The 25,225-nt window shown below is 45.4% G+C and overlaps 1 protein-coding gene across 3 annotated transcripts in view; it reads left to right on the top strand.

Annotated features, from left to right (window-relative positions):
- LOC137642638 (organic cation transporter protein-like) overlaps positions 1 to 25,225 on the top strand; it is a 396,509-nt gene that overhangs the window by 52,017 nt on the left and 319,267 nt on the right. For all 3 annotated transcript variants that reach the window (XM_068375388.1, XM_068375389.1, XM_068375390.1), the window contains exon 2: positions 434 to 611. In XM_068375388.1, coding sequence (XP_068231489.1) covers positions 463 to 611 — 149 coding nt within the window. In that variant the 5' untranslated portion in view covers positions 434 to 462. The remainder of the gene's footprint in view (positions 1 to 433; positions 612 to 25,225) is intronic.

Below are 25,225 nucleotides of genomic sequence, written 5' to 3'. Positions count from 1 at the left end.
CTCGCCTACTAACTAGTGATAGGGTAGTCCCACCTGGCTTAAAAGTCTTTATGGCTAGTCTTCCAGCTTTGCCGGAAAATAATCCTTATAAATAGTGAGGGTTTATATTAGTGTCCGAACAAAATAAAATTAAAAGTGTACTGATTACTGTGACCTGGAGGTAAATATTAAAGTATTAAAGTTTATCATTTAGGTTAATTTTTGCAAGTGTTCACATATTTTTTTAATTAGCATGCACCATAAGATGAATTTACAAGTATTTGTTAAAATATTTTTCCTCTTTCCAGTTTAACTTTCAAATACAATAGTGTTTGCTTTAAAGGCACATATAGGAATTTTCTATATTTACTCTATACTTTTTTATGAAATATTGAAACAAATATCATTAGAATGATAAATTGATTTATTATCCTGAAATAATGGTTGGTTGCAGGTGTTAGTTGACTACTGTACAGTATAGTGATGGCCACTGACATTGATGCTATCCTCCGTGAGATTGGAGAATTTGGTCCTTTCCAGAGACGCACTTTCCTACTACTTTGTCTTCCGTCCATACTAGTGGGTTGTGGAAATTTGGCATATGTTTTCATTGCCGCAACACCTAAGTACAGGTATGAGATCACTTATTTATTAGATATAGGTACCCCATATGGAATGGCTAGTCTATTTAACTAATTTGAAGGAAGATGCATCAGCATTACAGTATTAAACAAAACAGTACTGTACATTACAGAGAATTTGGTTGTAAGCTACTTGTACTTGTCATTGCCAAGTCATTACTTTTATGCACAATTATTTTACAAAAACCGAATATAATCATGGTGTACTGTGGGAAAAAAGTGTCTGTAGTTATTGAAGCACAGGTATTAGATTTTCTAAGGCACCAATCACTGCTGAAATACCATTTGTTCCGATACAAATACAAACCTTCACCCTTTGCATATGAGATAACAGCGAAGCTGGAGAATACTGTATGGCAGTTAAAACTTTTATAATGAGGTGTAAGCAGGTTGCCAGTAATTACATGGCCAGGAGTGGGGAAGCCCCTCCCCTCTGCTTGCTCACTGAGTAGCCCCTTTGATAGGAGTGCTCTTCCACTGACTGGAGGTTTTGGGAGATTTTTGTTTTCCATGTGTTCTGGATGGATCCTCCCTTTTTATAGACAGTTGAAGTTAAAAAGTACTTTGATTTAAAATTGATACATGTGTTGACAGAGCTTATTTTCTTCAGAACAAGGACATTTGTTCCTGATATGACACGACAGTGTCTAGGGACATGGTCCTTGAGTCTGACACATGTTTAAGGATAACATGTCTCTTACATCTCATTCGGCGAGCCAAAGGTGAATGCAGGGCTCTCAACTTTGCTGTCCTTGAGTTTGACTTGCTTAAAGTTGGAAGGAACAAGCTCCTTCCCGAAGGAAGATCGTATTCTTCTTTGGAGACACGCTCACGAGAAACATGTCTCCTAGCAAATGCTTTTGAATCAACATTCACCAACTGAATTGCAATGCTGAAATCTAGATTTAGTCTGCAATCAGCTTACTTTTTAGCAACTTGAGTGTGCTTAACAATTGACACACTCACCCCTCAGCAAGGTTGCAAATCAACTTTTGCTTGAAACCTCTTCACCTTACAGTATCTTGAAAAACATAGATGAGCCTCAACCAGATGCGCCTTATCCACACGCATCTCAACCAGACACATTTCACCCACACTCGCCTCACCCAGATGTACCTCGTGTAGATGCACCTCAAACAGATGAGCCTCAATCAAAAGTGCCTTGCCCACACACAGCTCGCCCACACTCACCTCACCCACACTCACATTACCCACTCTCACCTCACCCAGATGAGCCTCACCCTCATGCGCCTCAACCAGATGCAGCTCATCACGACATGCATCACCCAGACATACACCACCCGGATGCATGTGTTCAAGGTGAATGCAGGAAACTTATTTGAGCGCTTACTTTCACATTAGCATGCCAGCTCTTCGGAGCATTTGCATGTCATTTTTTTAAATGCGCTGGCATGGCCATGCACACACATTTAAACACGTATGGAACGGAACTAACCTTAAGAAACCCCTGATGTGTGCTCAGCCTGTTGGTTTTAGAATAGGTGGGTTACTATCTGTCACCATTGCATGCATCACTCTTGAGCACCTCTTAAGATCCAGGATTGAGTGAAAATTTGAACTCTTTGAGAAGATACTTTTCACCTGGGATGGCTAAAATGCACACCCTAATGTTTGCACTGTCTGGCCCACATGCATAATTTTGACGGGTATGTCTAACCAGTAGACCTCTACTACTGGAGTTGTGACAGTCAATTTCCAGTTACTCCAAGTTGTGATCCTCACCCTCTATTCAATAATGGATGAAGATCTCCCAGAGTACAGTGATACCACTCGATATGAAAGCTCCTGCTTACAAAATTTTCACAGTGCGAAACAAGATGCGAATATTTTTCCAACACATGTTGCCAAAAATGTTTTGAAAAATGTTTCATGCTACGAAATGAGGTACGGTACAAGAGCCCGGCTGCCTCAAAGACTGAATTTAAAATTTGCGGGCCGCCAGCCGTAAACTCGCCACCATCCTCCCGCGCTCCCATTGGTTATCTGCCTACTTTGATGCTAGTTACTGCCATATGATCCTGCTCCCCTGTTGGTCGGCATCCATCCCAGCATGGATCTACGTATCGGCATCTCTTTCATTTCGTTTCAGCAGTGCTATTGTTAACATTGAATTCGTGTTTGTAATTTCGCTTCGTGATTTAACATACTGAACTGTATTGTGTTGCGTTAATCACCTCATACATTATTAGCCATGGATCCAAAGCTGCTGATGTGCAGGGAAAGAAGCTTGAGGTAATAAAGAAGTATGAGGCTGGCATGTGGTTAAGTGTGATCGCTAAGTAATATGGCTGAAATCCGTTTATGATAGGAACCATCCTAAAATAGAAAGAAGCCATCAAAGCAGCAACACCTTCTAAGGGCGTTACTGTTTTCTCCAGCAAGAGGAGCAACGTCCATAATAAGATTCAGAGACTACTGATTATTTGGATTAAGGACAATGAAATTGCTGGAGACACGATCAGCGAAACGATAATCTACCAGAAGGCCAGCACCCATTTCTGTGATCTCGTTCATGCTCAGGCCAAACACAGTGCAGGAGAAGGGACATCGAAGCAGGCACCCCTAGAGTTCAAGGCTTCTCAGGTGTGTTTTGGAAAGTTTAAGTGACGGTCTGGTGTTCATTCGGCGGTGCGGCTTGGGGAGGCTCCAGCTCGGACACGAAAGCAGTCCAAGCCTTTGTTAAAAAATTTGACGAGTTGACTGTCTAGGAAGGCTAAAGTCCGCAGTAAGTCTTTAACAGCAATGAAACTGAGCTTTTCTGGAAGAAAATGCCTCGTCAGACTTGCATTACGGCAGAAGGACAGGCTTACCCTTGCACTCTGTGCAAATGCCAGTTAGGATTGTAAGGTGAAGACCCTGCCGGTGTATCACTTGGAAACTCCTTGAGCCTTTAAGGTCCACAAAGGGATTAAGGAGAACCTTTTGGTATTGTGGAGGGCTAATGCAAAAGCCTGTTCACCGAGTGGGTAAATGTTTGTTTCGGGCCGACTGTGAAAAAATATTTGGAAGAGAAGCGCCGCCCACTGAAATGCCTTCTGGTGTTGGATAATGCCCTTGCTATTGCTCCTGGCCTCGAGGAAGATATTGAAGCTGATTTTTCATTTATTAAGGCTCTCTATCTTCTGCTTAACACCACCCATGGACCAGCTAGTGATTTCAAACTTTGAGAAATTCTATATGAAATTTCTCTTCAATAGATTTTTCGAAATCACTGATATCACAAACCCTGCGTAAATTTTGGAAGGATCATTTCGATGTTGTGATGTGCCTCATACACATTGATAAAGCTTGGCAGGAAATTTCGAGGTGTACCTTGAACTCTTCTAATGAGGAAGGTGTGGCCGGATGCCGTCTCCGCACAAGATTTTGAGGATTTCAATGTAGGCTAAATTGAAGCCAATGGTGAAAAAGTTGATGATCCGGAACCTATTGCTCAATCTGAGGTTGCTGAGATTGTTAGACTCGGGATGTCCATGGGTCTGGAAGTCGATGAGGACGATATTAATGAGCTTCTCGAGGAGCACCAAGAGGAACTTACAACGGAAGGCTTGATGGAGTTGGAAGCTATGCAACTGAACGTCGTTCAGGAACAGTTCTCTAGTAGCGAGGAGGAGGATGACCCTATGAAAACGGCAGAAATTAAGGAGGCTCTATCTTACTACCATAATATGGCAGTTTTAGTCAAAAAGAGACATTCAGAAAAGGTAACACATAGGTTGTGCTCTTGAGTTCATAAATGACATTTACCTGAGTCATTTCAGGAACATTTTAAGAAGCAGGCAGAAACAAGCATTCTTGGATAGTTATTTATTAAAGAGGCGTTTGATACTAGTAGGCCAAGAGGAAGCTGAAAGTGATAAAAAAAAAAAGTGGAAGTGATGAAGAAAATAATTAAATTTAGAAAATACAAAACGTAAAGTAAAAAAAAAAGATATAAAATTTGAAAAGGCAAAAAAAGGAATGTTATGTTAATTTCATCATAAAGTTAAGTGTTAATGTTTTCTGCCATTCATTAATAGGTTTTGTATAGTTAAGTATTCATGTTTTCTGCTACTTGTTAATGTTTTCTGCTATTTTTCATCCTCCTTTACCACCCCGCCACTTCGCTCTCAGACATCACCACACTCCAAAGGAGAAAGGATGAATGAGGTGGAATCAGTTTTAGTATTTAGGAACTATGATCTCCAATACAGGGTCATTAGAAATTGAGTTTAATAAAAGATTAAAAAAAGCAAATCAAGCTATAGCTAGGTTAGGTAAAATTTGGCAATCAAATTGCCTGAAATTACATATAAAAATCAGGTTATATATCAGTTTAGTGAGATCTGTTATACTGTATGTACATGAGATGTGGTATGACAATGATACAATCTCCAAAAGATTTAGTAGATTTGAGAACAAAGCCCTCAGAAGAATATTGGGAGTTAAATGGCAGGACAGGATTAGAAATGAAACTATAAAAGAGATTACTCGAGTGTCATATGTGGAAGAGATCATGATGAAGGGTAGATGGAGATAGTTTGCGCATGCTCTTCGCACTGCCCAAGAGAAATTAGTTCACCAAATATTTATCTTGGCTCCACAAGGTACTAGAAGAGTTGGAAGACCCAGGTCTTCATGACTGAGAACTATGAAATGTGAAGTGGGAGATAATGAGTGGAGAAGTATTGAATTAAATGCATCAATAGGCAAAGGAGGAGATGCTGATAATTTTCCATGTATTATTAAATTTTTGGGCTCAAGCCATGTCGTGCTGATGGAAGTTCCTTCATTAGTAGCTTCCTAGGTTATATGTGACTACAGTGATATATCCCAGAGAATTTACCGAAGGTATCCAGAATTTTAACTCCTGGAGCGAATATCCCTTAAGGAGCGAATATCCCTTAAAATTTTAAAAAGGGATATCGCGTAAGGACGTATTGGCACGCCTCATAGCAATCTGCACCCCAGACAGTGTTTTACGCTTCGAGGAGGTGTGGCAAAAATAAAAAGGGGGGGCCCTCCAAAGGCCATCCCCGTTCCCGTACTACTGTTGGGAGTACAACAGCGCCATTCCCACAATAGTGGCCATTCCTTTTTTTGTAGCGATTTCACTCGGTGGTATTTCCCTGTGATATAATTTTTCGATCGTTTAAAGGATTATTGATTATGCTTTCATCATCATCTTCCGCCTTTGGAAAGTTGAGTATCGAGTCTTTACTATGAATATATTTTAGCTTCTGTTTCACAATGAAATTAAAGTATTTTATTGTGCCTAAGAGTTAGGCCAGTTACTGGAGGCGCCGTGGGCGCCGTCGTTCGTTAGGCATGTGTTATTTAGGTAGCAGAACAACTTCCAGTTTTTAAATAGCTTTATTTAATTATTGTAATTATTTAGCTATTTAGGCATTTATTCTTGTGAAGATTTGATTATGTGCATAATTATTTCCTTTTTCCTCTGTCGATCGTATAGTTAGAGTTTCGGTGATTTAGGTAACCGAGATCTCGTCTAGCCTAGATAACCTATCCTAGACATTTTTTCTATACGTTCGACATTCCCCGGTTACCCTTGTGTATTGTTCTCATTCGTTGGAGACTGATACCTCCTAAAATGTTATGAAACATTACACATCTCTTCGGAGATTTAAGGGTAATCTCTTTCCCTCTGAGTGTAGCCTCAGGCTACAACCCTATTAGCCGTGCCTTGAATTTTATTCAGACATGGCTAACCTGGGGTTTGTTTCTGTTTATTCCCTTAACCATTGGTTGTGGATATACCAGCAGGTTTTGGGGATTTAATCAGAATCTCAAGAGTTTTTAGTCTTGGAGGTTAGCCCTCCATAGCCGCTTAGAGTTATGGTAGTATACCATTTTCTCCTTGCGACTAAAAGACTAGTCCTGTGCCACAGTACCCTGGGCTGAAGAGTGATATTCTTTTAGCCTAGGATAACGTGGCACTGGAACTGTTTCTCCTTTGTTGAGAGGAGGCGGTAGTGCCACCATCCCCTTAACTGTGTCGGCAGTCTCTGGGTTGGAGAACCGAGTCTCTCCTGTCACCTGAGATTCTGCCGATACTGAAACAGAGTTTCTTTTATTAGGTGGTAGGTCTGACAATTTTGTCAGTTCCTTTCACATTCGTTACAGGACCCTGTTCCCTACCCCTCTATCCTCTTTTGATGGTTGATCCATTGTCTTTAATTAAGCTGACATCTTTCAACCTTACCATTGCTGGTAGGTTGCTGGAGCCAGCCAGACTCCCTCTCTAGTCATGGCTGATGGCAGGGCATACTGCCGCCAGCCGGCTCGGCCGGCAGCCAGAAGACTGCCGACAGTTTGAGACTGTCGACAGCTGCTGGCCTGGCCGGCAACTGCCGACCCCATAGCCAACTGCCGGCCTGGCCGGCAGTTGCAACCCTGATGGCCGCGAGTGGGTAGTCCCTTCTGTCCCCAAGGTTCTTCAGTCCTCCCTTGGACTGCTGCTATAGGTTCTGTTGCTGGGGTACTGCCGGCCGGGCTGGCAAAGACAGTGCTGACTCAGTTGGCAGCACGCCGACTGTACTGGTACTGTCGGCGGGTTGCCGGCCGGCAGTGTATAGGTGGTACCTTGCCGGCAATAGTACTGTAGCTACATAGAAGCCTGAATGTTACATTCTCCCCTTCTATTAGAACCTTCTTTCTGGAGAAAGGCAGTCAAATTAGACTTTTACATCCTTAATTACTGTATACATTTACAGTAAGGAATAGCCTTTTTTCCATACTATCTCTCTCTCTCTAGCTAGCATGCCGGGTATGCCGGCAAGACCTAGCTATGCCGGCTACATGCCGGCTGAACTACTGTATATTTTATACAGGTAGCCACTATATCTGCATTATAGAATATACTGCAGATAGAAAACTACTATATAGTTTATACTAGTAGTTATTTCCAATATATTTTGGATATCCAACACAGGCATTTACTAAGCCCAATCCTATATTGAATGAATATGATTTCTTCAATATCCTGATTAGAAATCAGTATTAGGATTACCCTACAATATTAAACACTTCAAGGCAGGAGTAAACACTCCTAACCCTTAAAGGGTGCAGCCTTTTTCCTTGAGTCTCCCTGATCAGGAAACTCTATATTTTAATATAGTAGGAAGACTACAGCAAATAGGCTGAGTGGGATATACAAATATATGTCTCTATTTTCCTAGTCCAGTTGGCTTCATGCTAGATGGACCATACTGTCATATGCTACTATGAAGGCAGCATAATGACTAGACTACAATACATGATGTACAGTAGCCAGTAAATTGCAATATAGACTTACTGCAATTAGAAAACTACAGTACCATGATACAGTAATATTTTCTGACATACCTTGGGTACCCTTGTACGAGTATTCTGCTGGTACCGTTCATATATTGAATGAATAAGTTTTCTTCAATATTCTGATCGAGAATCAGTCATCCTGACCCCACAGTATTAACATTATTTTGGGACAGTGATTTGATACTTCTCTACCCTTAGGGGTAAGAGTCCTTTTACTTGGAGTTACTCTATAGAGAAATCTCCATGTAGTTAATACTGAGGGGAGGCAACAGCATTTGCTCACAGGGGTACACAAGTATGTATCTCCTACTATCCTTTTATAGCTTCCTATCCTAAGCTATTCTGTTGTAGATGACATTTACATGTTGATTATCAAAGAAATAATCCCTTGTATACTCATTTGGTTTTCCTTTCTTTACAGGAGGAACACCAGATATCTTGTGCTGCAGTCCTCTGCAAGGCCAAGAGTAAGTACTTTTACGGTCATAATACTTGCAGGTTGTATGCCCCTTGCAATATTATTTCCGGATCCCTACATTATTGGAATCCACAGGTTTGCAATATATGTCGGACATTAAAGTCTGAAGGTTTTGAAAATCCCAAGTCTACGGAGACTAAGGATACAGCTCAATATAAATTACGCAACTGGGTGAGAGGCTTCCAAAAGATCTCTCCGGGACCTTTCCTACCTAATGATAGGATGCGGAAGCTACTATTTCCAAAGGCAAGCGAGGAAACAGTAGTGCCTCAGGAGCCAACTACATCCCCTGACGGCCAGAAAACCTTTGGGATTGAGGGCATGATGTGCCCGAAGGTAGAAGAGATAAATGTTGTGTCGGAATGTCCTCCGCCTATGCCGGCTATAGAGCCATCGATGTCAACATCTTCGTCTTCTACCCCTCTATTGGATAATGTGGTACAATTATGTATCCAACTGAAGAATCAGATAGAGAGCTTTCGTAAGCAAAACGGAAAGCAGGAAGTAAAACCCAAGATAGAGCCTCGTAAAGCTTCTCTTGTCGCTTCCCACGGGTCAGTCAAACGACCCATGAATCAAGACCTTCCAACATGCTCTATAACGAATCCCTGGAGGTTTGCGGAGCAGATGTCGATTTCAAATGGCAATCTCCACATTTCAGAGAAAGTAGGTGAGGTTCCTTTGGACAAAATTCAATTTTGGCCAAGCTTTGATGCTTTTCCTAGTTGTTGGGTCCGACTGAAGTATGAACCAAAGTCAGAAAAAGGAACGGAACCAAAGGAGGTCATGATTCTTGACCATGATAAGGCACAGACTATCCTCTCAGGCAGTCTGAAAAGGGCAGGTTATTCAGAAACGAAGGTATTCTCACTGAATAACAGACACCCTTCCTTTCTTGCTCCTACTTCACTCTCATTCCCCTTTATGGGGAAGGCATTTACTTCTGTTGCCAAAGCTGTAGAGGCGGGTGAGCCATGTCCCACACTCGATGAGTGCAAGCCTTTGTCACCAGCTTTTCCCGGACAGGAAAAGGATTGGAAGGAAGTCCATTTGACATTTTCAGTAGGAAAATTAGACAAGGATGTCGCAAGTCGACAATTCAATGTATGTCTTCCTAAATTGACCGATTTGCTCTTGTTTAATGAACACGAGTCAAAGGAGAGACTTGCGACATCCCTTTCTCTACAAAACTACATAGAGTTGTGTTCAACCTACGAAAACACCCCAGACATGCTCATGGTCATAGTCAAAATGCATATGGCTACCTTGCTAAAGGACCTTTACGCCTTTGTGAAGGTTAGGAGAGCATGTAGAGAGTTTGTGTTCGCTGCTGCAACAGTGAAACACGAAACAAGGAAGCTAATATCTTCCAACATCTGGGGTAAAGACCTCTTCCCACACGAGGTCATTGAGGAAGTAATTAAGAACGCCACCATGGAGAACATAAGTCTTCTCCAAAAATGGGGCACTCCTTTAAAGAGAAAATCTTCTGTGGTTGTGGTCCCCAACCTAAAAAGAGGATCGAAAATGCTGGAAATATTCGGGCTGCTCAACAACATCCCACTATTCCAGTGACCATGGTGCTACAGGCAGATGGTCAAAAGTCTAAGCCTACTGACTACTCGAAGCATAAAGATGCTTCGGCTGGGTGGAACTTTCCCTCAGGATCGCAGGACCTTTGATCCTTCGGTCCAAAGCCTATTCAAGATGAGCCATTGATGGGAAATAGAAATGTCTCTACCATCATTTCCTTACCTTCTCCTACAGTTCAAAACCCTCCTGGAGAAGTATACCTGAGAGCTATAGAGCATACAGGTGGTAAGAAAACTATAGCTCATCGAGTTCCAGGGAAGGCTGTTTTGTGTTCACGAGAAGGACTCAAGATATCAATGAGTCATTCTGAACTTGTCGCCACTCAACAAGTTCATAAAAAACAGCAAGTTCTGAATGTTAATCCTTCTGAACATATGGACCTTGTTCCAATTAGGTGTGTTCGTAGTCTTTTCAGACCTGAAAGGTGTCCTTCGGAACCTTCCAGTCAACCACCCCCCTTCCTCCTATTTAGAATTCATGTTACAGAGAGTAACATTCATCCTAGGAAAGATACGTGTCGGACTCACAGTCCTAAGTATCTTCAAAAGATTGACGAACTTAGTCACGTCAAAATCAAGCCTAGAAATAGTTAAGGTATTAATATACCTGATCGAGAGGCTGGAGTGGGCAGCACCCGAAGTGTCGGGCCCATGTGCATTCAAAGAGATGACCCGGTTCCCGGGACATCACGGATGCAAGATGAGCTTCTAGAAGTCTCGACTTTCTCCAGCTCTGGGGTTTCGATGGTTAAAAAAACCATCGAAGCCCTCAGTCACTTCAACTCTCCTTTCCTTTGGGAATATAAAAGGAGCTCGCGAGGTCTGTCAAGAGACTCAGGTAATCGGTCAGATTTTCAAATTGCCAACAGGGAAAAGTGCTAAACTTTCCCCAGTTCACAATAGTGACAGACCTGGTGCTAAAGGCACACCGGAAAGATGCGTTAAGAGCTTGGAGAAAACATGCATCAAACGCTTGAAGAGATAAAAAAAGACTGAGATCAGTCCCTCTTTAATCGCTTCTCTAACAAAAATTACAGCACGAAAGTCCCAAGACTCTGCTGGTCCTTTCATGGGTGTGGAAGCCCCCTCCACACAGATCAGACTCCCTACGACTGATCTGGGACACCGAAGCGATAATAAGACGTCACATTCGAACGTCTCGTACAGTCTTGGTGAAGTTACCCATCCCTTTCCTAAAGGGATGGCACCTAACAGCAGTTCATTTACAACTGATCCACGATGTGACGGTGGATACTCTATCACGATCCAAGGCGATAGAGTTGGAATGGTCCATGGATGTAGACATATTCCCTCCCAGATGGGAACAAGTTCCGGAACTGCAGCTCGACCTCTTCATCACGAGCGTCTTCAAGAAACTTCCACGCTAAATAGCCCTATACGAGGATCCTCTAATGGAGCTGATAGACGGGCTGATAGACCAGATGAGGCCGGTCCTAGCTCCGATCCTAGGTATATTTCCGAAGGTTCAGAAATCAACTGCCTTTGGTTTATCACAGTGAACCCAAACCCTTCATTTCATGAATTTCTTGCTCTAGCGGTTAGAAAAAGGTTTGGGATCTCAGAAGGCAATATAGAATTCTTAGAAGAATACAAGGCTAAGTCTACTAGAAGACAATAGGAGTATTCCTGGAAGAAGTGGGTTGCGTTTGTCAAAACAAAAGGACCGAAAGAAATTTCTATGAACTTCTGTCTGTCCTTCTTTGTCCACCTTCATAGCCAAGGTCTGGCGGCCAATACGATAAATACGTGCAAGTCAGCCTTGACTAGGCCTCTCCTATATGCCTTCCAAGTGGATCTGGTGAATGAAATCTTTAATAAGATTCCGAAGGCATGTGCTAGGCTTAGGCCCGCAGTTCCACCAAAGCCCATCTCTTGGTCTTTGGACAAGGTCTTACATTATGCCTCATCTGTGAACAATGAAGATTGTTCTCTTAAGGACCTAACCCAAAAGGTTATTTTCCTATTTGCTATAGCCTCTGGGGCTAGAGTTAGTGAAATAGTGGCCCTATCCAGAGATGAGGGTCACATTCAGTTCACGGAATTAGGAGAACTGAATCTCTTTCCTGATCCATCCTTTCTCGCAAAAAACGAGCTACCCACTAAGAGGTGGGGTCCCTGGAAAATCTGTCCTCTGAAGGAAGATGTCTCTCTATGTCCTGTAGAGTGTCTAAAGGTCTATCTTCGTAGAACTTCAGACTTCAGGGGAGGACAGCTCTTTAAAGGAGAAACTTCGGGATCAAACTTATCTTTAAATCAGCTGAGGGCGAAGCTCACCTCCTTTATTCGTAGAGCGGATCCGGACAGTACTCCCGCAGGTCATGATCCGAGAAAGATTGCTTCATCACTGAACTTCTTTCAGTTTATGGACTTTGAGCGCCTTCGTTCATACACTGGATGGAAATCATCCAGAGTGTTTTACAAACACTATGCAAAACAAGTGCATGAACTGAAACACTTCGTAGTGGCAGCAGGCAGTGTATTAAAGCCTGCCCCCTAATTAATGTGATAATCAATTAATGGTTTGGGACCTCACATGTCCTCGCACATGTTCTGGATGAGTATCATCCAGAGTGCTCTACAAACTCTACGCTATGCAAGTCCATGATCTGAAGCAGCTTGTGGTGACGTCAGGTAGAATATTTACCCTGCCGTCTATTCTACGATGAACAGTAATTGACTGGGACTGTCAATTAATGGGAGAAGAGGTCATGCTTCTTAGGTATGTCTTCTTTTGATTAAGTGTTACCATGGTAGCACTAGCTCTGTTCAAAATCCCAGGTGTGGAATTATGTAGATAGCACTAGTGCCGGTGTACAAAGTACACAGTGCAGATAGAGTAACCAGTACAGGAATTATGAAGAGCGATTATTTTATAATTTCTCTTCAATCTAAGAGTGGCATTCATTATTTCTTCCTTCAAGAAAGAAATACGGTCTCTGTACTCGTTTCAGGTATAATCCCATTGTCATACTACATTCGTTTTGCTATCCATCTCTTGTAGTCATTTATTTGGATTAAATGTCTATTAGAATGTAGTGCGTCCAACTTCGCCAGACAATTGTATATATACATGCCAGAGTTTTTAACTTGCTTAGTATGCATCCTTCATATATTTGTATTCATCAAATGATAGACATAAGAGACACTGATGTTAATTTTCCAAATATACAACTTGAGACTATTTGTATATTCAGTGTCTACTTAAGTTTGGTCATACTATTTATGTTATCCTTGAAATCCCTTTTCTACTGTCTAGATGACTCTTCCCTGTAGGAGGCAGGAAGCACTAACATTGTTTATGATTAGTGATGATGACAAATAACGGTAACGTCTCATATGGTCCCCATGACCATAGAAAAGGTTGATATAAGGTTAAGGCACTGATGAAAATCCACAGATACATTAATGCTCTGGTATGCTTCCATCAGCACGACATGGCTTGAGCCCAAAAAACGGATTTTGAGCGAAGCGAAAAATCTATTTTTGGGTGAGATAGCCATGTCGTCCTGATGGACCCACCCATCTCTTCTGAAGAAGAGATCTTCAGATTCCCTCCCGTAGTACTGTGTCTGTAACAGCCTATGCTCAATGCTACAAGGAATGGCCACTATCGTGGGAATGGCGCTGTTGTACTCCCAATAGTAGTGCGGGAGCGGGGATGGCCTTTGGAGGGCCCCCCTTTTTATTTTTGCCACACCTCCTCGAAGCATAAAACACTGTCTGGGGTGCAGATTGCTATGAGGCGTGCCAATACGTCCTTACGCGATATCCCTTTTTAAAATTTTAAGGGATATTCGCTCCAGGAGTTAGAATTCTGGATACCTTCGGTAAATTGTCTGGGAGATATCACTGTAGTCACATATAACCTAGGAAGCTACTAATGAAGGAACTTCCATCAGGACGACATGGCTATCTCACCCAAAAATAGATTTTTCGCTTCGCTCAAAATCCGTTTATTGTTCTGTCTTCTGAATTTACATTTGATTTACAGTTGTTCCGTAACTGGAATACAAACCACGCTATTTAACAGGGGTATTACTTTCAGCGTAGCTGAAATGACGAGCCATTGAAATCTAACGAGGGTTTACTACCCACACCGCTAGTTAGCGGGGGTAGGGAAGGGTAACTTGCTACCCCCCCCACACACCTGTGCTTGAACTCACTTTGCTCTCGGCTCGGATGGTAGTCGGACGTGTCCGCTGTCATCCTCGCCGCTCATTGGCAGCCATTAATGCTTTTTTGCTTTCTCTTTTTGACAGTTGTGTGTGTAGTTGGCCTCTGCTATTATGCGCATCTGCCCTGGATTACCCGACCGCCCCTGTGGAACATTCATGTCAGCGGTCAAGACAGACCCTCACACCCTTTGCCCTTACTGTAGAGGTCAACGGTGTGATAGCGATAATAAGTGTAGTGAGTGCAGGGAGTGGTCTACCTCCCAGTGGGAGAGGTTTTGAGTGGCGGTGGAAGAAGAAGTCCAGACGGGATATTTCTCCTTCGAAAATTTCTTTGAAAGGAGAAAAATCCAAGGCCTCTTCTTCCATTGCTCAAACCTCCTCCGAAGCTCCCACTCGGTCAGCCTCTTTCGAGAGCCTGTCGAGTGGTAGCATAGACTGTTGTAATGTTTTCCAAGCTCGGGGTTCGAGAGATGGCGTTGCTTCCCCTAGCGAAGCAGCTCCACCTCTCCCCTTGGGGGAGGATGTATCACTAATCCATTTCTTTCAGCTTTGGTCTTCCTTGGGGCTCGAGGGTTCGCCCTCCAAGGAAATCTTATTGGGTGCCGCTGTCAAGCAATCGCCGCCTCCGGCAGAGGTTGATCCTCTGTCGATTGTCGACGTTGTGGTGTCAGAGGTATCCAACGCGGTATCTCCCATTACCTCTGCCTCTTCAAACCTTACAGTAGCTGACGGCTTAGTTTCTCCCTTTCCTGTTCAACCAACGAGGGACAAACTTAAATCCAACAGTCTCTCCAGCTAGTGTTACTCCCCCTCGGGGGAGTTCACTTACAGAGACTCCTCTTCGGAGGACTGCAGAAGGTCAGCTTGCTGATCCCACGGCCTCCAGAGGGCGTATTCGTCTCAAGGCTCGCCTTCCTCTTCGCCAGAGAGGCCTTCCTTCACCTGCGGTGAGGAGGCGCCTCTTTGGTTCTACATCTTTGTTGCAGTCCCCCACAGAGGAGCCTCGTCATCGATCACCAACTGTTCCTGCTTTGGTCCTGGACCTCTCTGTGGATCGTTCGCGATCCCTTCGGTGGAAGGCCGTCCTTTCAAAGGACACGTCGACCTTCCACCTGACAGACCTGCCGACCTTTCACCCGACAAACCTGCCGACCTGCCGTCGCCGTTCCTCAATGCTGATGCGTGCTACGTGCCAACGAAACCTGACCTCCACGCTCGTGTGGCATCGTCTTCTAACCCTAATACAGGGCATCAAGGGCATACGCGCCAACGCGCGCATACTTCCCTCACGATGTATGCTGAGCATACGCGCCCACGTTCTCCTGCGCGCCAGGCTTTGCCTGAGCAAGCGCGTCCACGCCCAGCTGCGCGCCAACCCTCACCTGCGCGTCAGCGCTCCTCTGCGCACCATCAACCTCCTGCGCGCTAGTAACCTCCTGCGCGCCAGCACTCTCCTGTACGCCAGCGCTTTCCTACGCGCTAGCGATCTCCTGCGCGCCAGCGCTCGCCCGCGTACCAGCGCCCACACCCTGCAGTCATGTCTCCTGCGCGCCCATGATCTTTTGATCTGGGCGCTGTTGGGAAGTCTATCTTGACCTCTCCCACGCGCCAGCGCTCGCCAACGCGCCATCAGTCGCCTACGCGCCAGCTTTTTCCAGCTCGCCAGCTTTCTCCAGCGTGGCAGCGCTCGCCATCGCGCTGACACGTGCAGTCACCTGCACGCATCCATGAGGATAAGCGCGTGCGCCCCGCGCGGCCTCGCCCATCCTCTCCTGCATCTGCGCGCCACCATTCTGACGCGCGCCCACGAGCAGCACAGGCTCCAACTGCGCGCCCGCGCGCCAGGGGTATCTCTCCTGCGCACGCTCGCCCTACGGCTTCTTCACGGGCACGCGAACTCTCGCCCGCGCGCCCGCGCATTCAATGCCCTGATCCTGCGCGCCCACGCGCACTCGAATATTCTCCCGCGCGCGCTCGCCTGTGCGCCTACAGTCTCCCGCGGGCCCTCCTTTGCGCCATCAGTCTCCCGCGCGCCTGCACGCGCCCTCACAGTCCGCGCACCAGCAGTCTCCCGCATGCGATTCCTGGTATTCTCCATCGCGCGAGCACCATTACACGCCCACGCGCGAGCGTCAATATCCTCCCGCGCGCGAAACTGCTTAACAATGCACGGCAAGGTCGCCATCGCCTCATTCCCCTCCCCTCAAACGCATAACAGCGTGTATTGCGGCGGAAGGGAAACATCCAGAAGAGTCCAGGATCCCTAAATCTTTCCAGGCGAACCCACCTATAGGAACTCCTCCCAGGGATCCTTCTATCCCTGGCCCTTCAAAGGGGGTGTCTGACAGCGTGTCTGTCAGCCAACAGCCTTGGTTCGGTGCACTAATCAGAGCAGTTACACAGGCATTCAAGCCTGTTTTCTCTGAATTAGGTAACAGATCCTTGGCAGTCTCTACCTTTCTGAAGAGGAAAAGAGGAGTTCCAGACCCGGTAACTTCTCCAAGGGCTAAGTTGACTCCATGCAAGCCTTTGAGGCAGGTTCCTTCACTCCCCCTGATCTCTCCTTCCCTGTCAGACGAGGAATTCCCGTCTTCAGGAGAATCACGTGAGGTGAGATTTTCCCCCATCGCACCAATGAGGGAAACCTCTCCTCGCGCTGAGAGGTCTTCACAAGTGGGAGCTGGAAGGAACTTACCATCTTCGATGTTAGAGTCCTACATCCTTCCCAGGAAGGACTCTAAGACTTTACCAAAGTCCTCTACAAGAAGAGCCTTTGGGGACAGGATACTTCGCTGCAAGTCCGACGTCAGGAGGAGAACAGCAAGAGTCAGAACATGCGTTTTGGCAAGTTCTGACTCTAATGAGGGCTCTCAATGGGTTTTCCAACCCAGAGATCCCACCTCGAGAGGGCAAGGACACGGTCTTGGACTGTGTATTCGGTACTCAGAAACCTTCTAAGACTAGTGCAGCTCTGCCCTGGTCTCAAGGGGTTAAGAGTACCAGAGACAAGATCGCTCTACAGCTCTCCGAGATGTCCTCCTCCAACTGTTCCAGTGCCGCCAACAAGCTCCTTCCACCTCCCCGCGTACAGCAGAGGAGGTACTTTGAGATATTGGAGGAGCCTTGTTTAGCTCTTCCTCTCCACCACTCGTTGAAAGAGCTTACCAGGGGAGTCCCTCTTAAGAGACTCTCCAACCGGCAGGTCTCGTTCTCGGCAACCGAGATCCTTAACCAGGAGAAGGTTGCGAAGTGTGCTATGCAAGCCACTTCGTGGCTGGACATCTGGTTAGGGACCTTAGGTATCCTGATACGCTTTGAGGATTTCTCCAAAGAACGTACCAGGAGAGCTATGGAGACGTTCCTACTCTCAGGCACTCGCACGATCGAGTTTCTGGCCCACCAAGTCTCGAACTTGTGGGCAAACACCATCCTGAAACCTCGGTATGCGGTGGCTGATAGATTCCATCAGAAGGTCCCTAGCACCGAGATCAATAGGCTCAGACATTCTTCCTTAGAAGGATCCATCCTGTTTGAGCCTAAGGATGTGGAACAGGCTGCTGAGAGGTGGAGAAAGTCTCACCAAGACTCCCTCCTTCATAGGGCTTTGACATCCAAGCCCTATAAGCCTCCAGCACCACAGCAGTCCCGTCTAACCAAGACCGCAAAACCAACGACAGCAGCGAAGACATGGTGTTTAAGCCCTTTCCTGTCAAGGATAGGAAAGGCAAAAAGTTCTCCAGGGGAGGTAAGAATCCTAGAGGGAGCAGCCGAGGCCGTAAACGCTAGGATTGGCAGTCCTCCTGCATGTCCACCAGTGGGGGGATGCCTACAAAGTTGCTCAGACAGGTGGCAGCAACTCGGGGCCGATTCCTGGACGATTTCCGTAATCAGTCAGGGATATCGCGTCCCGTTCACAACATCTCTACCTCCCCTGACGACGAATCCAGTGTCATTGAGCTCCTTTGCCATGGGATCGGCAAGGGGGCAGGCCCTTGGGGCAGAAGTCCAGACCCTGTTGAAGAAGGGCGCTCTCCAAGAGGTCCTCAACGAGTCTCCAGGCTTCTTCAGTCAACTCTTTCTTGTAAAGAAGGCGTCTGGAGGCTGGAGTCCAGTCATCAAGCTCTCAGCTCTGAACAAGTTTGTCAAACAAACTCCGTTCAGCATGGAGACGGCAGACACGGTCAGACTTGCAGTGAGACCGCAAGACTTCATGTGCACACTGGATCTGAAGGACGCGTACTTCCAGATCCCAGTCTATCCGTCTTGAAGGAAGTACTTAAGATTCAGCCTAGACAATAAAAAGTACCAGTTCAAGGTGCTATGCTTCGGTCTCTCCACATCACCATAGGTTTTCGCCAGAGTGTTCACCCTAATATCTTCATGGGCACACAGGATTGGCATCCATCTCCTCCGTTATCTGGACTACTGGTTAATCCTAGCAGACTCGGTGTCATCCCTTCTCCAACACCAGGTCAAACTTCTGAGACTTTGCCAGGATCTGGGGATCTTGGTAAATCTCGAGAAGTCCTCACTGCTTCCCACTCAAAGACTGGTATATCTAGGCATGGTTATAGACACCAATCTGCACAAAGCCTTCCCATCAGACGACAGGATAGCAAGACTGAGAAAGGTCGCAAGTCCTTTTCTCAGATGAGAGGAACTTCCAGCCCAATCGTGGTTACGTCTCCTCAGTCACCTTTCATCGTTGGCTCGTCTAGTTCCCAACGGTCGCCTCAGGATGAGATCCCTCCAGTGGCGACTCAAGTTCCCGTGGAATTAAGGTCACGATTCCCCGGACGTCCTGATCCCTATGGGATCTGCGGAACTGACGGACCTCCAGTGGTGGGTGGCAGACGAGAACCTACGAAAGGGAGTGGATCTTCTCGTCCTCTCCCCGGATTTGATGCTGTTTTTGGACACTTCAAAGAAAGGGTGGGGGCCCCATGTGCTGCACCACACGACCTCAGGCCTGTGGTCAGAGTCAGAAAAGTATCTCCATATAAATCTCCTAGAGATGAAGGCCGTCTTCCTGGCCCTTCAACAGTTCCAACAATACCTGGCGGGTCACTCTGTGGTGGTGATGAGCGACAACACCACAGCAGTGGCTTACATCAACAAACAAGGTGGTACTTTTTCGCAGCAGCTATCCCATCTAGCAGTAGAGATACTGAGATGGGCCAAAGTCCACTCGATACCACTATCGGCACGCTTCATTCCAGGCAAAAGGAATGTGCTCGCCGACAATCTGAGCAGAGCGTCTCAGATAGTGAGTACCGAGTGGTCTTTGGATCATCTAGTAGCCAACAAAGTCCTGACTTTGTGGGGTTCTCCGACTGTGGATCTGTTCGCAACGGCCCTGAACTTCAGGCTCCTGCTGTACTGCTCCCCAGTCCCAGACCCCAAGGCTCTCTGGCAAGATGCTTTCCAGCAACGGTGGGACAACATCAACGTTGACGCCTTTCCCCCGTTCTGTCTGATGAGGAGGGTGCTCAACAAGACCAGAACATCAGTCAATCTTTCAATGACCCTCATAGCTCCGTTATGGCATCATGCGGAAGGGTTCCGGGACCTTCTGCAACTCCTAACGGAGCTACCAAGAGAGCTCCCTCCACGACACAACCTTCTCAAGCAACCACATGCCAACATCTTCCACAAAGCCGTAGCTTCACTACGACTTCACGCCTGGTGACTATCCAGCATCTCCTCTCTGAGAGAGGATTTTTGCAGCAAGTTGCTGTCAGGATGTCTGGACACCTGCGAAAGTCATTTGCAGCAGTCTACCAGGCAAAGTGGAAAGTCTTCTGTGATTGGTGTCGTGGAAAAGGTATCTCTCCACTCGATGCCACTATTCCAACAATAGCGCAGTTCCTCGTATATTTGCGTGAAGAAATGCGCCTTTCAGTCTCGGCAGTGAAAGGCTAACGTTCAGCCTTAAGTCTAGCCTTCAGGCTGAAAGGAATGGACATTTCTTCATCACTAGAACTTTCTCTACTCGTACGTAGTTATGAACTTACCTGCCCTCAGTCGGAAGTGAAACCTCCCCATGGAACGTGGTTCGAGTTCTCAGGTCTCTTAAGAGACCTCCCTATGAACCATTATGCCAGGCATCAGATCGCCACCTAACCTGGAAGACGGTGTTCCTGCTAGCTTTGGCTTCGGCCAAGCTAGTCAGCGAACTTCATGGTCTCTCGTATGACATCGCCCATTCAAGGGGATGGGGGGGAGGTAACGTTCAGCTTCATCCCTGGGTTTATTGCTAAGACTCAGAATCCGGGAGTAGTGGATCCTTGATTCGACTCCTTCCGGATTTCTAGTCTCCGCTCTCTAACAGATGACCCAGACCATCTCTTACTATGCCCAGTAAGGAGTTTGAGGCTCTACCTCAAAAGAACAGCTGCAGTCCGTCCTCATGTGCCAGCTCTATTCGTCACCACAGGAAGGACTAAGAGGATGGTCACCAAGAACACCATCTCTGCATGGATTCGTAGGGTCATTGATCTGGCCTTGAATCCAGATCCTCCTCCGTCACGTAGCCCTAGAGCACATGATGTCAGGGGCATAGCTACGTCCCTGGCCTTTAAAAGAAATTTCTCTGTGAAGCAGGTTCTGCAAGCAGGGGTGTGGAAGCGTCAAACAACGTTCACAACCCACTACCTGTAAGACGTGACCCACATGAGGCTCGATACGTTCTCTATCGGCCCTGTGGTGGCTGCACAACAGGTGGTTTAAAACCTCAAGCTCCTTATTGGATAAGTAGCAGAAGGTTGAGGGCATTGTTACCCAGTTTTAGTCTGCATGAATGAAAAGGTTTGACTGGCCCTTATTCTTTTCTCATCATCCCCTCTCTTGGGGAAGGCAGCATCCTGGGTTCTCTGCATAGCTGACTTCAAACCACTGCAGGTAAATCATGCTCCCTTGTGTTCCTAGTATTAAGTTAATAATGTTAAGTCCCCATACCCTGATGAGGTGGTATTGGGAAAGTCCTAGTCTACAAGTTTCCATCTAAAGAACTCCAGAACAACTTCCGAAGACGAGTCACACTTCTTCATACCTTCACACAGAGCTTGCGTAGGCCGCAGTCCTTGCGTAACAAGGTTCTAGCAAGGTGCAGGGGCTCTTTATTTCTTGGGTGCTTATACACTCAAATAACGAGCCCCCAGGCAAAGCCAAAAAGCCAGAACTGGCTGGGACGTCCACCCTTCCTAATGGGTGAGTCACCCCTATTAAATAGCGTAGTTTGTATTCCAGTTACGGAACAAATGAGAAATATGTAGATAATTTGTATTTTTCCTAACTATACAAACCTTAGCTATTTAACCAAACTTGCCCACCAGCCCTATCCCCCTTGAAGTCCTACCTCCAAGCAAAGTGAGTTCAAGCACAGGTGTGTGTGTGTGTGTGGGGGGGGGGGTAGCAAGCTACCCTCCCCTATCCCCGCTAACTAACGGTGTGGGTAGTAAACCCTCGTTAAATTTTAATTGCTCGTCATTTCAGCTACGCCGAAAGTAATACCCCTATCAAATAGCTAAGGTTTGTATAGTTAGGAAAAATACAAATTATCTACGAATTTGTCATGTTATTAATGGTTAGGTTATTATTGAATGATCCAAATGGTTGTATTTCATTTTGTTTAGTGGAGTCTAGTCTTATTATGAAAATTTAATGTGTTTTTGTAGGACTTGGAACAAATTAGGCTATTTGCATGTAAAAGGTGACTCAATGCAAAAAAATCATGGTGCGAAAGCCAATATGGAGCCAATTAATCTTGTATTGTGAGGCATTACTGTAGTTTCTTTCACTGACAATAATCAACTGACTCTCCCCTCTCTCTTCTGAATTGAAGAAGGGAACGTCTTTAATCAACCTAGGAATAAACAAATTCCATTCAGATCCCAAGTCTCTTTACACCTAGAAGGAGAGGAGGTTTCCAGCTAACTTCTCTCCCTCTTCCTTGGAAGACTTATGCCTAAAAGAGCTTCTTGTATACATGAAAAGGATTCTTGAGTTTTTTGGAAGATCATGACTTGTGATACAGACCTAATTGCTTTCCAAAAAGGGAAATACTCACTTTATTTAATCAAGGAAAATACAAATAATTTTTAAAATTTGTAATATTGCTACGTCCTAAACTTATATGCGCGATTACACCCTGGTGTTCTTCCCAACGGGAGATATATTTGCTATTCTCGTGCATTCAATTTTTTGCAAGGAAGAAAACAGCAAGAATATCAGGCATACTCAGTGAAGCACTTACCTTCCCAGACTGATAAAGAAACATGTCAAGGCTCATCATCACACACATTCAGCTTTTAGTTGAAAGCTTTCTGCATAGTGGCAAACTTTTGTATGAATGTTTGCTCGTACCTTAAGTTCCTTATGTCTCAAGAAGGTAGTCCGTCCGCTGTCTTTGTACACACTGAAGAAAAGAGGGCCAATATCCTTCCCTTTCTATTTTGACGAGTAATCTTTTAAGACCAATCTGTAGGAATTTCATACACAGTTAGTCACTCCTACCACTTCTCTCTCTGTGGGAGGGACAGAGTTAGCTAGTCCTCCCCTAAAAAACATTTAGACACTATTGTACTTCCTCTTCAGCTGTTAGCGACTGTGATCATCTTCAAAGTGAAACCGCTCTTTCTCACTATAGCAAGCACCTCTTGGAGGGACACCACGTTGTGAACATCTTTTGGAATGTTACCACACCTGCTTGCAATGCAAGCATCATTGGAATATTACCTTTTATTGTTCATTATTGCGAGCCTGTTAGCGATTGCTCACTCTTACAATAGCTCCATCTCTCTTGTCTGCTCTCCCATTAAAGCGATACTAAATACAATATACTACTAGGTGTTTGTGCATTATTGAAAAAGTGTCATGATACAGGTGCATGATCACAAGTCGCAATGTCAACTTCTCAAGTGGTTGTTTAAGACTGATCGCTCACCCTCTCAACTGCTTGCTATCAATCACGCACCCTCTAAACAGATTACGATCAGTTGCACACCCTCTTAATGAATGAATGATTTGAAGTTCTCTGGCCTCCTGACATTGAAGGTCATTGACACCGCACACCCTCTTAACTGCTTGCAGTCAATTGCACTTTCTCTCACCTACCTGCTAGATTGGCCTCCCATGGTAGTACCACTACATATCCTCTCATTTGTTCCCACACAAATACAACCTGATTGAAGGAATCAAATATAGGTAGTGAAGAGAACAAAAATTACCTACAATTTCTCCTACACAAATGTGAGGAGACGATTCAGGTTTATAAAGTTAGGAAGAATGAAATGACAAACGAAGGGGTCGATCTGGTAATTCTGGGCTAGCAGGCATGTTACCAAGCTATTGGTTACACTTAGGCATATAACTTGGGTGTTCACATGCCTGCGCCCTCCTAGCTATTGGCACTTCTGTTCCCCCCCCCTTCACCGTTCGATTTGCGAGTCCTGACCCTGGTTGCTCTCCTTCCTTTGCTCCTGAATATGCTTGGGACAGATAGTAAATATATTTGCAAACACACTAGTTATGTGCTCCTAAAGTCAGAGGCGCAACCGTCAAAGGCCAGGGAAGAGGGGCCAGATACCCGCTTCAACATTACATTTAAAAAAAACTGTAACGGTGCAAACAAGCTTAGTATGGCCCCTGAGCAAGGATGTCTTACAAAATACCTAAACATCTCAAAATTTTCTCGTCTTCCACTAGGGGCAACAGTCCTCCTACAACGCTACCTGCAACCCTGATAGAGGAGGCGATGGGATCACGGGACGGAACAGTGGACTGTGTACATGCTCCAGTCCAGGTTCTGCCTCCCGCTCACCAACTCTTCTCCTCCTCTAATTTACCAACAGCGACATCCTCAGCCCTACTGCCAGGGATTGATGAAAGTCTTAGCCCTCCAGGCAAAGGATTAGATCATGTTGCAGAAACGAGCTCTCCTGAATGCATGCATGTACCTCAGCGTAAACACAACAATGCTGAAGCAATTTCATCAGAAAGTTAATGAAGGCTTCCCAAGCTTCTTCTCTGAATGCTTTCTTGCAGAGAAGGGGTCTGATGTCAGGGGACGGGAGACCAGTTGTGGACCTTCTAGACCTGAACAAGTTTGTTTGAAAGACTTCATCCAAGATGGAGACTCCAAAGTCAGGCAAACGGTCACTTGGTTTTAAAGGTTTAAAAGGTCACTCATGAATGGAAAAGGCAAGGGACAGTGACAGTGCCCTGGAGACTAACCATTTATACACACGATCAGCGCCCAAACCCTCTCTCCACCTAAGCTAGGACCAATAAGGGCCAGGCAATTCACTGGGGTGCTAGAAGAAGACGGATCCCTTACAACCAACCGTGATGGAATAGCTAAGCTAGCAAGAGAGTATTACCAAAAGCTTTACTCCTCAGAAAGACCTCGTTACCATCTTCGTGAAAGAGCAAATCAACACCAATCTCATCACTTTCCAGAGATCACAGCAGGCGAGGTGCGACTAGCTGTCAAGCAAATGAAGAAGGGGAAAGCACCGGGACCAGATAACATCATGTTAGACCTAATAGCAGATGCTGATGAGCCAATCCAGGTCAGACTGGCGCGACTATTCAATGAATGTCTGAAGAAGAGCAAAATGCCAGAAGAGTGGAATAAAGCTATCCTCATTCTACTCTACAAAAAAGGTGACCCCAGGCACATGAACAACCAACGGCCAATCAGACTCCTTAATGTTATTTATAAAATTTTCACCAAAGTTATTACCAACCGAATTGTAGGGAAGCTTGATGAAAATCAGCCAAGGGAACAAGCGGGCTTTAGAAGAGGCTACTCCACAATTGACCATCTACAAACAGTAAACCAAATCATTGAGAAAACAAATGAATATAAGATACCACTAGTAGTAGTACTTGTAGATTACACCAAAGCATTTGACTCGGTTGAAACCGAGGAGGTCATGTCAGCGCTGGAAGAACAGGGAGTTGACTCAGTTTACATTAATGTACTCTGTCACATCTATGACCATGCAACATCATTTATTC

Source organism: Palaemon carinicauda, chromosome 6 (assembly GCF_036898095.1).
Source record: "Palaemon carinicauda isolate YSFRI2023 chromosome 6, ASM3689809v2, whole genome shotgun sequence".
Taxonomy (NCBI): Eukaryota; Metazoa; Arthropoda; class Malacostraca; order Decapoda; family Palaemonidae; genus Palaemon; species Palaemon carinicauda.
Note: the sequence above shows the minus strand (reverse complement) of the source record. Positions and strands in the feature narration are given on the sequence as shown.